This window comes from Lepisma saccharinum, chromosome 18, assembly GCF_977018435.1.
Source record: "Lepisma saccharinum chromosome 18, izLepSacc3.1, whole genome shotgun sequence".
Taxonomy (NCBI): Eukaryota; Metazoa; Arthropoda; class Insecta; order Zygentoma; family Lepismatidae; genus Lepisma; species Lepisma saccharinum.
In genome coordinates this window covers 13,855,322-13,872,584 of record NC_139246.1, presented here as the reverse complement: position 1 = coordinate 13,872,584, position 17,263 = coordinate 13,855,322, and the positions used below count along the sequence as shown (strand labels likewise).

Here is a 17,263-nt window from a genome sequence, read left to right as displayed (position 1 = left end):
ACACGAGTCCAAATCACATTTACCAAATCAATTACACACTGCAAAACAGATCAATAACTACCATAGTGAACACATTATGCAATCAAACAATACACTATAGCAAGCACGAAAGGCATGATTTAATACTACAAGCAATAAGTGGAAAAAAAATCTGATAAATAAAAATTAAATCAACGAGCTTTTACAAATCATCTTGGATTCAGTAACATGTATTAACCATAAAAAGGACAGTTTTTCTCTCACCGATTCTTTTTATTTATATGTACTTTACACAGGAACTTACAAATCATAAAACAATGTCAAATACAATAATTTTTCTGAACTACTTCTTTCCAGGAAAAAATAAAATAAATATGTCCAGTCTATCTCGATATGAATGACAAAAACTCAATGCTTCATTTTTCTCGCTTAAATGACAGTCACTTCATAAAAAAACTCTTTATTGAAAATGTACAAAAAAACTTTTGCATCATGACTGAAGACTTTGATTTAGAAATAAAATTTACCTGTACACAAGCAGTAAAAATGCACATTGCTTCCATCATAGTGATGTGCATGTTTTGCAAATATACACAAGATAATTTTTTACACTGCATAACATGCATTTTTACTTTCAGTGATGAAGTCTTTCTAAATCGCATGTTTCATGAAACACTGAAAATATAACTATATACCAGTGCCACAAGTGTGCAAGCTTTCATGAGTTTTATGTGAAAAAAAAATGAAAATATATCATTTGTACTTTTTAAAAATTATGAAATAAAAACTGAAACACAGTAACAATACAACAAAGTTACCAAAGATATGATGCAGCCTGCATTAAAAAAAACAACCACTTTTTGCAGCTTTTGCACTAAAAAAATTGCTGATGCACTTCCAGATTTCTTCACTAATTAAGGTAGATGTTACGTCTTTAACAAAAGAACATGGGTTCATAGATGCGTACACTGATCCCACTTCGACTGGGAAACTACAATATTTTATGACAACGACGATCATAAAAAAATGCACTTTATAAAAAAGCCAATGTTTGTGAGTTAGTTCCAATTATACATATTGTATCCGCCTCCCATACCAATAGGGTTGTAACGATTGTGCGTTTTATCCTGTCGCATTGCACCATAGCCTTGGTTGTATCCTCTGCCTACGTTCACACCCCCGTAGTTGCCCCTTGAATTTGACGAACCTCGGCCTCGTCCTGAAAAATGCCACACTAACAGGTTGTACATCTTTGCTTTGTTGTTAATTTCAACTGTCTTTAAAAATAAATTATAATAAAAATATAGTATAAAATAAGGACCTTGTGCATTTTTTTGTGTTATTCACCATTGAATTTGCTACATAACAACATGTCCAGAGTCTGTGCTCAACAAAAATATATTCACTTATCAGAAACACAACTTTCAATTGCATCCACATTTTCATAAACAACACTACAAGTAGTGATGTAAAATTAGTCTCTTTTCGAAACGCAAATGTTTGAAAATAACAGATCAGCATTTATTTTTATGCACTGGGATAAAGCTAATATAACTGACTAGAATACAATACTTGTGACCATACCTTCATGTATTAGTACATACAATTCAGATAATACAAAACTTAGAATCACACAAGATTTTAGTGCTTGTGGCAAGGAAATATTCGTAACTAAAAAAAAAAAACCTTGGTCACAAAAAAATAGGCACACTTGCAAATTCATTTAAAAAATACAGATTACTTTCTTTGTTCGTTACAAATCAAAGGTGTGTAATATCTAATCACACTTTTACTCAAGTCTACAAAAATTCATTTAATGCAGAAAGTAAACTCAAAGTTGGAAGATATTCCTCAAGCTATTTCAGCCACTTTGCAAACACAAAAATATTTATTTCCAAAAATTAACTTATAACGAGTAAATACATAAAATTTTCCAAAACTACAAAAAAAGTCAGTCAGCTTTATTATCTTCATGATCCTCCTTCCAAAATGGGCTCACGTGAGGATAACACCTATAACATTTATATTCAAATATTTTTATACTGTAAGAAACAAATAAGTATACCACACAATATATTTCACTTTAAAAATATATCATGAAAATATATTTGAATGCAATTTTTCAAACTTCAGTTGCTAATTTCCAACTTTGCAGGATTTAATACATGTTACTGCTCCAAGTATTGTGCAATGATATATACACATTTTTCACAGAACATAAAAATTAAACAAAATTGGAACAAAATTTGCTAATGAGAAAACTTAAAAAAGCAAATGATGAATAACAAACAAATAAATGCACAAGTTCAGTACTATTCAAAACAAGTATTAAACAATATAAATATGGCAAATACAGTAAAATCTCGTTAATCCGGACTAATGGGGGGGATAAGTTGACCGGTTTAACAAAAGTCCGGATTAACTGAAATAACCTAAAAGAACAGTAGAAAGAGCATTAAAACTCAGTTTATAGCAAGAAAACACGTTCATTATGGTGTATTTAAAGGACATAGGCCTAAACGCACTATACAGTACAGTACAAAGTCTGCGGGATACAGAATTTCATCAGTGGTTGACTGCCTTTTCTCCGGGAAACTCTCTTGTTGACTTCTAGCCACATTTAAAACCTTGCATTCTTCTTTTTTTTTTTACCTTTTGCCTGTCCGGATTAAGCAAAGTCTAGCTTATCGGGGTCCAGATTAACGAGATTTTACTGTATATCAAAACAGTTAATATTTCATCCCAACTAACATGTGCTAAAGATATTTTAGCCAAGAAATATGTCTCAATTACTCACATAGAACTAAAGATCAGGTGCTCGTGTACACATAGGTAGGTCTTCATATATGTTAAGTGTGAGTCGCATGACAAAATTTGTATGCGACATTTTTACAAACACATATGGCTTTGGATTTTACATCTCTCATATATTAATGTCAATGGGAATATGGAAAGTACATTTGAAACAGTTTAAAGAAGTTTCAAATTTCGGATGTTTCGAAGTAAAAAAATCAAAACTATAATACAGAATTTGAATGTAAGATACAGTGCACATCCACACACACCTCCTTGAAAGATTAAACAAGCCTGAAATTGTCTCTATCTACGATTTAACGAAATTCAACAGAGGAATATTAAGCACCTACATAGGGGGGATTGGATGTTGGTGAATGAAAGTAACTGTCTGAAAAGAGGGATTGCTCTGGTTCTGAACCATCGTTAAGTCTCTCTAATGCTTTACCTAAATTATATCAGCAGAAAAATTCCATAGGAGTAAAAAGGTAGATTACAGTAATAATGTAATCTGAAAAAAGGAGACCTCATATCACATTGTTCACAAGTTTATGCTAACGAGTTCAAGAAACATACATGATGAATGAACAATTCTAAATGTTTAAATTTACAGCCTTTCAAAATATTTGGCCACACTTCGTCAATGAAGAATATATGTAAAACACTTTACCAACAGTCAACAACAGTGTGGTTACACTGGCTTACCTTCTACCGTCAACATGAATAACCACACATAACCTGTTTATGTAACTTTTATCTTACTCCCCTACAATTTCTATTTTCTTATTTTGCATCAGCTTTCAGCCTCTTTGGGCCAACTGTGATGATTATTTGAAGTAGATGAAAGAATGGGCACAACAAAACACGCATTGTCTGGCCTATATTCAAACCCTATCAGTGACAAGATCATGTGTCAATGCGAAGGTGACTCTTCACTAGCAAGAAGGATACAAGATGCTCCCAATATCTGAAGAATCTCCACAAAAGCATGCAGTGCAATTTGAATCTTATGCTCTCAATTCCATACAGCCAGAATCAAATGTCCATTAGTGTTCAGAACTCCAAATCATACTTGCTTGTATGTAAAGCCATATGCTTTTTTACTCCCCCCCGTTAAGGTCCTGCAACCAACATTAAGTCATTACCAACTAGTAAGTCCTCACCCCATAAGAACTTCTCCAAACAAAGAACATAATAAAAATTATGTAAGGATTCTCGAACTTAAATCAGTGACGATAAATAGTACAATCCTGTTCACAACATGTTTTATACGGTTCAACAGTTAAATTATGTGCAACTTTTTCTGAACATGTGTGTACAGTCGTGGAAATAAATACTTCCCAATAAGACTACTGGTATTAAGGGTGTATAGAGGAAGTATTTTCTTCCATGAGTGTACATTAAATGAAGTATCAATCACATTGCTATTTACATTTCAATGTGTCAACTTTCCCGGGAAAGCACGAATCTCAAGACGTGGGACTCCAGCTCAGTCACACCTGGAATCCACTTCGTAAAAGCACCACATCTGCCAATAATACACTGGGATCCTGAACGAACCAATCACAAGAAACTCTAAGCCACACCCCATCATACTCATACAAATACTGGTCTCTAATTCTACGGTCCCTGATAATGAAAGCACGAAATGTTTGAAGCTAACTCCAATTTAACCTGACTGGTTAAAGAAACAAGCAAGAATAGTGATTCAAACAAGCCTTGAATCTGAGCATTGGTATTCCATGTCAATGCTCTACAACTGAGATACCAAACAAAGTTATGGCCTTTAAACAATTTCCCAACTTCCATCTCTGTGCAACTTTAAAATATTCATTTCTTGGTAGTTCTGTGGTGGAGCAGGTTCAAAACCTGGTTAGGCCACAATTTGTACTATTTCGGTGAATTATATTGTATCCTTAACCTATTACCTGTACCTTCATCAGTTCTTCAGATCAATTATAAGTATTGGATTATAAATATTGCACATAACTAATTCAAATCAAACTAGAAATTTCTTTGCTTAAAAATAGGATTAAGAATGAGTTAACAAAATGTTCATAATATAAGTAAAATATGCACAGAACTATTCAAAATTGCTAATTTCATATTATTTGCAGGATATTTGGACTCTACAAATGTGTGATTTCCAATAACAATTATATCAATTCAACCCTACCATTAATAGCACATTAGTGATACCCTTGTTTGCATACATCCTATGTGTAAAATTCTACAAAAAGTAATCTAGACAAATCAGGAAAGATTTATGTTCATCCACATGACAATTCAGTACAAATCTTTCTAAACGGTGAACCATTACACCACAAATACAAGAAACAGTTCCCCATACAACAGAATATTAATACCTAACAGCATCAATACATAACGCAACAGGAACGGGTTAGTACTGTCTTGGAAATGTTAATGATAAGAGTAAGTACAGAAGAAATCCTTATATTCAAAACAAATAAAGTTACAAAATCAGCAATAACCAAGGACAGAAATTAATAATATTGTAGGAACAATATTTACAATATGACAAATTCAAAATTAACTCACACTATGAAAGTACTAAGGGTAGTGTTTCCTATTAAAAATAACATTTGGAAAAATCAGATCAATATACAATATATAATAATGGCTAGAAAGTATCTTCCATAGGCAAATAATTCAGTTAAAAAATTTGGTGGACATTTCAGATTTTTTATCGAAAATTCATCAGGTGCATGAGCATCAAAATGTGTATAATTTGCTTTATTGTTATATATTTTATGTCTTGGTAATTTATGCTATTTGTTGCTGGGTATTATGTACCTTAATGTAATCCTATTCTATATTAAACTAATGCAACATAACCTTCATTAACTGTCACTAATCTCAACTAACTGATTTATATATGCATATTAAGTTATAGTAATTCTGATGAAAACAGCAATTTATACAATACTTGCTCTACTCTTTAATTCTTTGGTGTGTTTTATGCAATAAAGCAGTTTGGATCATTGCAAAATGCAAGATGGGCATCATTTAGTGACTAAAATTAGTGTTTTGATGTGGTTTACATGCATTTTCTAGTTTCTTTATGATACTTGATGCAATTCATCAAAACATTACAAGAAAAAGAGTAAAAAATGTAAAAAGAATGTTTACTATCATTGACAGACTTTTAAAAATGTTTTACAAATGAATGCAACTCAGTTGTGGATTGTATGGGCCGGCAATAAGTACAAAGTTGAACCACTAAAACAAAGTAAGAATTTAACCATTTCACCCCTGAACTCGTAAACATGACACTGACTGTGGCCATAGCTACAAGGTAATGTTTTGCACAATTTTGTACTTATCACTTCTTCCTTGATATCTGTGCAAAACAAGTAACAGAAATCTGAGAAAAACCCATTAACAGAATTTTAGGCAACAGTATATCGCACTATACTCTTAAACAGGGTATGCTCCTACTAAACAAACCCCATGTGGTGAAAGAATAGAGGTGGCCTTTTCAGCTCCCAGGCTCTAGGTACAGTATTGTCACTTTGTTGCTTTATTCTCAGTCAGTAACATTATTTGGTCAGTCAACACCTGCTGTCGGTTCACAGTTGAACCAAGAGGAGTCAGGAAGACCAGAGACATATTGTAAAGCTAAAGACCATCTATTGCTAACATGTAGTTACTGTTAAGTTAGGCAATGCAGTACAGTGCCTTATTTGAGCACTTGCTTTATTTATTAAGAATATATGTATGTAAAATTGTGCATTAAATCAGGGTTGCTATGATTTTTTTTATTATGAAATTCCCTAACATTTCCAGTTCAAAAATTAAATTTTTCCAGACATGTTTACCATCATAATTTTCGCTTTTGAAACTTGTGTTTAGCTCGTGCGGGAAATGCATTATGGCATGTGTTTCCTTGATTTTGGTGTCTACGAGCATGTGGGCAGTATGTTTGACTTGAACCTTTTGAATTTTATGGTTATTGTATTTGAAGTGTTTAGCAAGACCTGTAGTGGGTTGGCCTTTTTTGCATCTATTAGGTGCTGTTGGATTCTTTCATTGACAGATCTGATGGACCTGCCGATGTAATGTGCCTTGCATTCGCACTCTGCATCATATACACCCGGGTTATCAAGGGGAGTACAGTTTGTGTTTGTTCAGTTTATCAGCTATTTTGGAATTGGGTTTGTGCGCTATTTTGATGCCATATGGGAGAAGGGCTTTGGATATGCGGTTGGAAGTGGTGGGATGGTAGGGGAAGGCAAACCATTTATATTGGCCGCTGGAGGTTGATTGTGACTGGGTTGTTTGCAGATGGGTTGACTGTGGTTTGTTAGGGTGTCTGACCTGTATTTCCATTTTACAGCACCAAGTGGAAAGTTGTGCTTCTGTGTAGAACCATAGAACGAAGAAGAAAAACAGTTTTGCAGATAATGTGAGTACTAATTTCTCCGTATTTATATACTGCCGCATCTCTCTTTTCCCAATTATGAATAAATATGTTATCCGATAATTATGATGATTATTTACTTTCACAACTTTCCTTTAGCAAGTTTCATTCTACACACACAAGAACACGTGAAAATTCGAAGAGTAAAATGTAAAATTACAAGCGGCATAAAAATGTATTGGGTGCTACGCATCTAGCCTTCAGGCTAAGGTAACAGAGGTACATTATTTCACCATAACAGATCTGCACAATACAAAAACAACAGAAAAAGTTCACAAAACATACACATTTCATTTTCTGGTGGATTTATAATGTCTTAGAAAATACTGCTTTTTCGCTTACATTTATAAGTACACAGCATCTGGAGAAATTTTTGTTGCATACAGGAATTCTATAGGAAATGCCAACAAGATTAAGATCTATAAAATAATATGCAATAACCTCATCTTCACCAACCTTTCCGATAATTATGATCATATTGTCAATGTACTTTATTAATCAATCAGATATCTGGACTGAGAGTTTTACTTTGATATTCTTTCTAATATCTAGTATTATAAAAGTGAAAATTTATTATAGAAATTTGAAGGAAAAATACTTTTGCACAAGACTGAGAATCATAAGAACGAAAGAAGCAAGTTTCTACACTGAATCTTTTTCGGGAGTGGAATTACAAGAACCAAATCCAGAAGTGGAACTTTTTCTCTAGCAGACTCCAAAATGCATGTAAATTCAAGACGATCTGCAAAAATTCCCTGACATTTCCCTGACAACCCAAATTCCCTGGAATTTCCCTGTTTTCCAGGATTTCCAGATTCGTAGCAACCCTGTAAATATACAGTATTGTTCTAAGAGTTTCAGCAGATCCTGCCATCATGGGGCTACAGACTCTCCCGAAATTTTGGAAAAAGTTTCAAATGAAAGCATAAAGAAATATTTTATAATATATATCCCCGGAATAAGTTTTATAATATCCACATTCACAATTCTAACCCCTTCTGAAAAAGTCCTGCTTATGCTAATGTTTGCATATATGTATAGTGTACATATTCCAAAACAAGCCACACTAAGTTGGTAGAAGTAGAAAGATTGAACAAAAATTGCATATAAATCTCCTGTGTTTGAGAGGGTTCATAATCTAACACAGTACAAGTACAAAAACCTACTAATTATTCATCAGTGGAAAGATTGGAAGCTTTTTTTGCGCAATGGAGTATTATACTTGCATGAGTTAGCAACACTATATCTGGGCACATCGTTGCAGGTCTGAAGTTCTAGTCAAGATTGGTGCGGTTCTGAACCAAAACAATTCCAAATAAAATGCCATATTGCTAACAACCCTGGTTACAAATCCCATTTTAGAAAATACTAAAAATATCCCCGCAATAATAATTTTTACTACTAATACACCACATCTATTACTGGAGTGCCTTAACCATAATATTTATGCAATACTACTAAACGAATATCATTTGGCAAACTACTCTCAACAAATTGTTAATATACATTCTATGCTTCGAATACAATGCACCAAGTAACTGAAAATGCAAATAGGTTCTCCATAAAAAGTGAAATTTAAAGATAAGAATTAGTGAGAACATATTTATACATTCTTATTTTTTAATAGAAGACACTACATTTATAAGGCAGAAAACAGTGTATATAATTTACATCAACTTCTTATATCAAAAACCCTTTGAAAAGCTGACAAACCAGTAAAGGTTATGTTTGTGCTTGTTAAAAATGTGCGCAAATGACTGGAACAATATTCTGAATCTATTGTTATTGAATTTACAACTAAAATTCAGTACCTGTTATTACATAATATAGATATATTTTACATACATACAGATATTAACAGCAATGATTATTAAAATACATGTACACACTACATTCTACAAATATTGGCACTATTTATTTCTGCAGTTCTTTAATATGGATTGCTATATTAACTTGTTCTATTGACTAACCCTTCAGCATAAAAAATACCACAGTGTTGATATATTTTCTAACCGCCACAATATATGGTATTATTTTAGAAATAAATGCAACTATGGACATAAAGATAAGACGAACAATTGTTTCTACCAACAGAGATCATTAATTAAGTATAATTTTGAATCCTTCACAGTTCGATAAATTACAATTTACAAAAGTAAAACCGTGATTTAATTTCTGTTTTAATTATCTGAAATCCAACATCCCCATAGTCAGTTAAGATATACCTTTTTATTGATCACAAAACTGATATTGTTATGAAGACAAAGAGAGTGTTTTCATTATCGTACTTTACAAAAATTAAGATTAATTAACATAATAGAAAGCAGAATATAAAACAGCCCTCAGGGCATAATACTTTAAATTTCCATCGCTTACGGAAAGACAATGTTCAAGAAATACTTTCATCGCTTGACTATTTTGTCAGTACAATAATAACGTGGAACCTCGATTTTACGTTTTTTAGGAGACCAAGCTGAAAAAAAAACAACTTAAAATGCAGGAAAATGTCAAAATCGATGAAAGTTTTATAACATTTTGCTATGTTGGCACCATCAAGGTTGAATGTATAATGAAAATATAAAAATTGAAAATCAGGGTTCCACTGTAGTTATTTCTCGGTTAGATTTAATTGCACAGAAAAAATTGCAATCTCACTGGAAAGTTGTCATGTAACTCCCAACATTAAAAAAAACTGCAGTATTGAACACAAAAAAATACTGACTTCACTATCAATTTTAAAAACCTGACAAACACAGGCCAGGGTGAAAAAAACTGAGTGTTACTGATAGTACCGGCCTTATTCCAGCCCTGTTATAATCAAAGGGCCGTGGGCTTAATTACTTATCGGAACCATAAAAGTGGACTGAAACTGCATAAGACTCTTCTGCACATAAATACGTTGAGCAAAAAGTCCATCAATTCACAAACATACTCACCATTCAATACACATATATACATTCAGTACAACATTATATTTTTAAGAAACTGGAATTGCTGTTTAATTTATATTATACATATGTAAGGGGTGCAATCACGCAAGATTTCTGAGGTATGAAATGAATATTACTTGAAACTGGCATATGGGAACTCGGATTGGAATTGCCAAAAATAAGATTCTTAAAGCAGTCTGACATCATATTTAATATGATACATGGTTATTGTTCCCCAATATGGAGAAACAAACACAAGACTACTGTTCACCTGCAGGGAATTCTAAGAATTAATGGTTATTTTCATGACATGTTTTCAATCCCTTGTCTCACATCTATGAATAACTGCTTCTCTAACAATGTAAAAAATAGCCAACTTTCTTGGTGAAGTGGTTAGGGTAGCATGCTGTGAAGTCAGGGATCCTATATTCTCATCCATGCTTATCACTGCATCTATTAACTGATTAAGTAACTACTCATCTTCACTGTCATAATTAACCTATACTAGTACAAAAATACAAAGCACACTCTTGAAGGTCAAGGTCTGTTCGAATGCTTTTCATTGGGTGGTGTGCAATCACTGCTTCTTCCTGGTGTTTCTAGATCAGAGTTGCTTTCAAATGGTTCAGCAATTGCAATATGATTTTGAAGCTCCCACTGGGGATCAAACCTACAGCCACTTGCACCAAAGGTGAGAATGTTACCCATTTGGCTATATGAATCCTCAAATACAAATAAATAACAAGTGTAAAATCACTGAGGAGATACACAGAAGTATTGATAATATTTGTACTTGAAATGCTGGAAATGTGTTCTTAAATAATAACACATATTCTGGAATCGTCAGTTAAATATCAGCATTGGAATCAGTTTAAAATATTATCAGTGAGTACATCAGAATCAGTAGTATCATGCATATAAGTGGAACCTCGATTTTATGTTTTTCAGGGGACTAAGATGAAAAAACTTAAAATGCAGGAAAATGTAAAATGGAGGAAAATTTTATAGCATTTTACTACGTTGAATGTATAATGTGGGAAATTGTAAAATCGTGGTTCCACTGTACCCCTTTATCAAAAAAATAAAACACAGTAATCATTACACACTCATATTTTTCGCTATACTAGGCAACAGTTAGAAATGTAGTTTAGCTTGAGTAAGATTTCACATTTGCATTTACGAGGCGTATTCGTAAAGTAAGTACCATTGGCAAATATTGCCGATGTAGCGCTGCAGTCGCGACCGTGTGAGTTCTCGCTGACATCCTTCATCCGTTAGTAAGCCACAGGCAGTCATGGGAGCAGGTCAAGCCTTTTCTTCGTAGGTTTATGAAGGTTTGAAATGTTCAAGAAAATCAATCGGCCCGCCGACTGTGAAGTCCGGTCTGTGATTACTTTTCTCAATGCAAGAAATGTGAAACCGGTAGACTTCCACCGTCAACTGTGAGAGGTCTTTATTTTTTATGTTTAAAGAAGATCGTGAGATATTTCACGATGAGCCAAGGAGCGGTCGGCCATCTGTTGTGACTGAGGATTTGGTGTGTGCGGTCAATGTGGAAATTCGCGAAAACAGATGCTTCACAATATCGTCACTTTTCATGGTTTTGCCACAAATTTCAAGAAAACAGTCCTCTACGAAATTGTGACAGATCGTCTGGAATCGAAAATTGTGGTAAGTGTTTCGAAGAGGATGATGACGTCGAAGCAGGAGTGCATGGATGGCTTTCATCACAGGTGGGAACATTCTATGACGATGGGATACAAAAACTAGTTCCAAGCTATGACAAATGCTTGAAAAATGGTGGAAACTACGTAGAAAAGTAGTTTAAGGTCTGTAGAATGCAATGCAAATAAAAAAAGGTACAAAACTATTTTACTTTATTTCTTACACCCTTTCGGTACTTACTTTCCGAATACGCCTCGTAGTTCAATGAATTCTTCAGCCCACACAGGCCTGCAGTTCAGATGCTAACGCTAAAATATCCATGGGCAACACTGTTGCTATGCATTTCATTGAAACTAAACGAAAGGCCATGAAAACAGGCAGCTGGGCAGAATTCCACTGGTGCCACATATGAGAAAAGCCAAGCGAGAGTGGGACAAAAGTCGCTGGTTCCCGTGCACTGTGTGTCAACGTCAACCGGGCTGCTTTGTCTAGTTCGAGCTTCAGACTAACCTCTCTCCAGGGCACTTTTAGAGTCCCATTCGATACAGAGCTGGTGATCGTGTGAACTGAAAGTGTGTACACGTTGGACTGTTCTTAAACCTCTGAATGTATGGGGTTGTGCTTCGACGTGTCAACAGCGCAAAACTTCTGCCACCTGCCTAATTTCATCGCGGCGTGTTTAGTAGGATAAAACCCAGAAACACAGTACAGTAACAAATTAAATTCTAGACAAAAATTAGTTGCAATTTTTCAATTCCAAACATACAAACTGTTATGCTGAAGGGCTAATTCATATAGCAGGTAAATTGTTAGGTTAGCTATACCTCAACCAAGTATAATCAGTGTTGTACCCAAAAGATGGTTATTGGTGAAAGTTCATAATTTCTCCTAGAGCAAGTTTTATTTTCTTTAAAAAAAAAAAATATGGAAAATGTATGGACAGTAAAATGTAGCACTGATCTACAAACAAAAAAATAAAGGAAGCTATAACTTCCCCTTACAAAATTACTGGGCAACTCACTGACAAATTGACAAATATGTGCAAAGTTATAGGACAAAGAACATTATTATATCTTACTTTCAAAAGTTTTAACTTATGTACATAAAATTTTTAAGTTATATATACACACATTTATCATGCATACAAAATTAAGGAAAACTGAAGATTTTATGTATATATTAAATGAATTTAAAATTGATATGTTCTTTTCTTTCCATACAAACCATCTCCTCCTTTTGTGAATCCAGCGAAAAGAAAAGAGTAAGAAGGGTGAGTTAAGATTTTTGCAAATTATCAAATGTAATTTTTTTAGGCATACCATTTGATTCTTTAGCAACGATTTGTACTTTAAATCAAATTATAGTTATGTATGGCAAATCCAACAACCATTTACCTTTGGTTCCAAACATGTGAAGCATATTATTATGCGGAAATCAAAAAGGTATTGCTAGTGTGATTTAGATACATTTTAATGTAAGCCAACCCACAGTATTTAGAACTATCATGCACTACAGACAGCATTAACCTTACAATACTACCACCTAACTTTTCAACAAATATACTAGGACGTTCAATATATAAGTTTCCCTGTGCTATAAAATATTGTATAAAGCAATGCCATTAAAAAGAAGCACATGGTTGACAAGGGCCATCCTTTGTCTACAAGGAACAACAATCGATTAGTTATCAGACGTGAAGGCACATGCGCCCAAGGGTGAAAAGTAAATGCTTGTTCGGAAAAAGCAGGCTCGCGTCATAAGGAGTTCAGAAGCATGGATGGTGCACGCATGTTGGAAAGCTGGAGTAAAGAAGAAGTTCGTTCTGTCATTCGATATGAATGGGTGAATGGCTTACCTCCTAGTGCCATTCATATGAAACTTGTTGCTGTTTATGGTGATTCCGTAATGACAGTGCAAATGGTTAGGCGTTGGTGCAAGTTGTTTGATAATGGCAGGGTGTGCATTTTTGACAACGTTCGAGTGTCACTACTGATAAGAACATTGCGAAGGTGGATGAACTTGTTCAAGAAAAAAAGTCGACTGAAGGTACGCGAGGTTGCAGAAAGGTTGAACATTTCTGTTGGAACAGCCCATCACATCATTCACGAGAAATTGCAATACCGCAAAGTGTGTGCACGTTGGGTTCCTCATCAACTGAGTCGCGATAATCGACTGATGAGAATGGGCTGCAGCCTTGAAGGTTTAATGCGATACCAGCAAGATGGCAATGCATTCCTCATGTGCATTGTGACGGGGGATGAGACTCTCGCCCCCACTCAGCAGTGCAAACACAACACAAAATTGAAGAATTGGGGTGGGAACGGCTGCCCCACCCTCCCCAGCTCCGAGCAATTTCCATCTTTTTCCGGTGTTAAAGTCTGAATTGCAAGGTTACCGTTTCAAAACAGATGAAGAAGTGAAGTGGAATGTGAGAATAGTGCTCAATAGCCAGAGCCCTGATTTTCTTGCAAAGGGTATGGACAAATTGCTGCAACGGTGGGACAAATGCCTGAATCTCTATGGGGATTATGTGGAGAAGTGAGGAAGGATCCTCCTACTTTTTTTTTACAGCATACGGAAACTTATATATTTAACGACCCACCTAATTAGGGTTGAACCGACACCGATGATTAGCATCAGCCGAAAGTACTGGCATTGGTATCGGAAAGTATTGATTGGATTTTATTTACCGATACCGACTGATACATTTTGCTGGGAATCTGCAAGAGTATTGGTACAAAGTGGTATGAGCTCAGCCCTAGATACAATACATCGAAGCTACTAAGATCCATCATACCTACATTTACAGCACACTTTGGCAACTTGCCCTAGAGGAGCACTCTTGAATGGACGGGTGAAACTCTGAGCATGTAGACTTAAAGTAGCATTGTAAAAGGGGGCAGAAAGGAGCAACGGTGAGTGAGCGAAGCAGGAGGTCTTGGGGTGGAGTGTGTTGGCTGAAAGCTTGCAATGCACAGCACACTTACTCATCTCCACAAGTGCACACAAGTTGCTCAAGTTTGATTTCTACACTGAGCATGAAGAGTCAAGCAAGAGGAGATCTACATGTCCTGGGTTCAATACCTGGAGGAGTGGTTGGGATCCAACTTTAAACTGTAGGTCCAGTCCCAATTAGCATGGACTTAAAGCAAAAACTATAAAAACTTCAGAGTCTGGGGTCAGACAGGATCTAGAATTTTACATGGGTTATGGAAGTACTGTCCCGCACCATGGCAGTGTGGCTCTGGCTATGGGATACATGCAGGTTTCAGTCTCCCGGGTGAAGCGTAACATCTTTTTCTGAGATTTTGGCCAGTGTATGGGACCGGTGGCCACAATTGGGGAGCTACAAATGAATTAATTGTTGTTTTAAATCCACTTTATGGACAGAAAGGCTAATCGGGACTGGATCTACAGTTTAAAGTGGGATCCGAACCACTATGTGCCTCCTACGGGTATCAAACCCAGCACCCCTTGATTACAAGGCAACGACGCTACCACTGCACCATCGGGGAGGCTCAAGCTACAAATGAGTAACAACTATGGGACTTCCTCATGCTGACCACACGTCACAGCGTAATTGGATGGACAATCTCCCACCTCTGTTGGGAGTGAGTTGGCAGTTGGTAGGTACGAACTGGCTCTCACAGGCTGTTATTATTATGGAAGTAATACTTTTTTAGGTACCGTAGGAAAATATTACTGAATATAACTTCACAAAGTTGAAGCAGACCTGAAGAGTATCTAAACATGGGGGGAGGGGGGGGGTGAGAAGTAAAAACAATGAGATGTCTGGAAATCTATCCTGAGGAGGTCGAGTTCCATTAAGGAGGAAGTAAAGCAAGCATTTAACAACCTTGAAATAATGTGCCCTGTTATGCACAGCATCCCATTAAATAAGGTAGGCACTTTATCTCAGGGAAACTTTTTCATACCAACTGATTACACAATACTTTGCTTTCTCTCCAGTAATTACTTTGACAATGCTAAATAGAATTATAACAATGCTAATAATACTGTTGCACAGTAGGAGAGAAGGGTGGCATGGAAAGCCATAGTTTGAGACAGAAAAAATGGACTGGCACCAAAATTAAACAAGGAAATGTTCCCAAATAGAGAAAGTATAAAAGTTGGTAAATCTCAAAGTACAAATAGTTTACTTTCACCTTAAAAATATGGATTCTTATTCCAAAAAGTAATCTAAGTAGTAAGCAGCACACATTAAGGAAATATAAGAACATATTACAAAAAACAATAATATTTCTACAATTTAATGTTTTTGGAACACCCTATTCTGTAATAATAATAATAAAAAAAGTTGATTCACTTTTTAAGTATTCCTCAACAAAAGGCAGTCTTGCAAATCTGTAATATAAAGTAGTGTATCTTCCCCAGAAATTGGTTACAAACTTCTTCTTGAAGGAAATGGATAAATAACAACGCAGCTAGATAAAAAATAATGGAATACAGCTGAACTACACAAAGGGTATTTTCATAAATTATACGAAAGATTGCCCCAATACCAGACAGCAGAGGTTTATGCATTTCTATGCTACACAGCAGTAACTAACAGTTGCAGGGGAAAACAACAGAATGCAGTCATTGGTGATACTTCAGCTTTGCCCTTATCTTTGCGAAGAAATGTACAGGGTGTCTGAATTGAAACCCCATAATTTCAACTGTCTGTAACTCCACATGTATTTGATGCCTCCAAATGAATTACACATTAATGAATATACATAGTTCTAAAGTTTTTGTGAGCAAAGTAGTAATTAGTACATTTTAAAAAATTGGTGCACCCCACAAGTCGCACGGAGGACGTCTAGCCGAAAATCGATATCCCACCAGGTTGCCTGTAGCATATGTGACTGACTGTCTCACTGACAACTGTATTCCATTCACGAAGCGGTACGAGAGTTGTCACTTTGGTTGAATACACCAAATCCTTGACATACCCCAACAGGAAAAAAATCGAGGGGGGTAATGTCAGGTGCATGTAGAAATGTATTAAAATGTACTAAATGTTTTAAATGTACTAATTACTACTTTGCTCACAGAAACGTTAGGACTATGTATATTCGTTAATGTATAATTCATTTGGATGCATCATATACATGTGGAGTTACAAACAGTTGAAATTAGGGTGTTTCAATTCGGACACCCTGTATTGTTAAGTGTTGATTGCACTACACACTTATCTTTTGCACCATTTGCTGATCCTCTTATGTGAATTAAACAAATGTGTTACATAAAACTATCACAAGAATAGATAATAAGATCAAGTGATTATATTAAGAAAATGTTTCTTAGTTTATATTAAAAAAAAATAGTCTATATTTCACACGTTGTGTTGATAACATGATCACATCAAAATCAAATAACCAGACACCTTATCAATTTTTCCACCAAAACTTTGCCAACCAACTGTTCGCTTCCTCAGGAGAAGGAAAAAGAA

The 17,263-nt window shown here is 35.1% G+C and overlaps 1 protein-coding gene across 4 annotated transcripts in view; it reads right to left on the bottom strand.

Annotated features, from left to right (window-relative positions):
• Window positions 1–244: 244 nt before the first annotated feature.
• LOC146002405 (sex-lethal homolog) overlaps window positions 245–17,263 on the bottom strand; it is a 65,493-nt gene continuing 48,474 nt past the window's right edge. For all 4 annotated transcript variants that reach the window (XM_083140169.1, XM_083140168.1, XM_083140166.1 and 1 more), the window contains exon 6: window positions 245–1,198. In XM_083140169.1, the coding sequence (XP_082996295.1) occupies window positions 1,038–1,198 (161 nt within the window). In that variant the 3' untranslated portion in view covers window positions 245–1,037. The remainder of the gene's footprint in view (window positions 1,199–17,263) is intronic.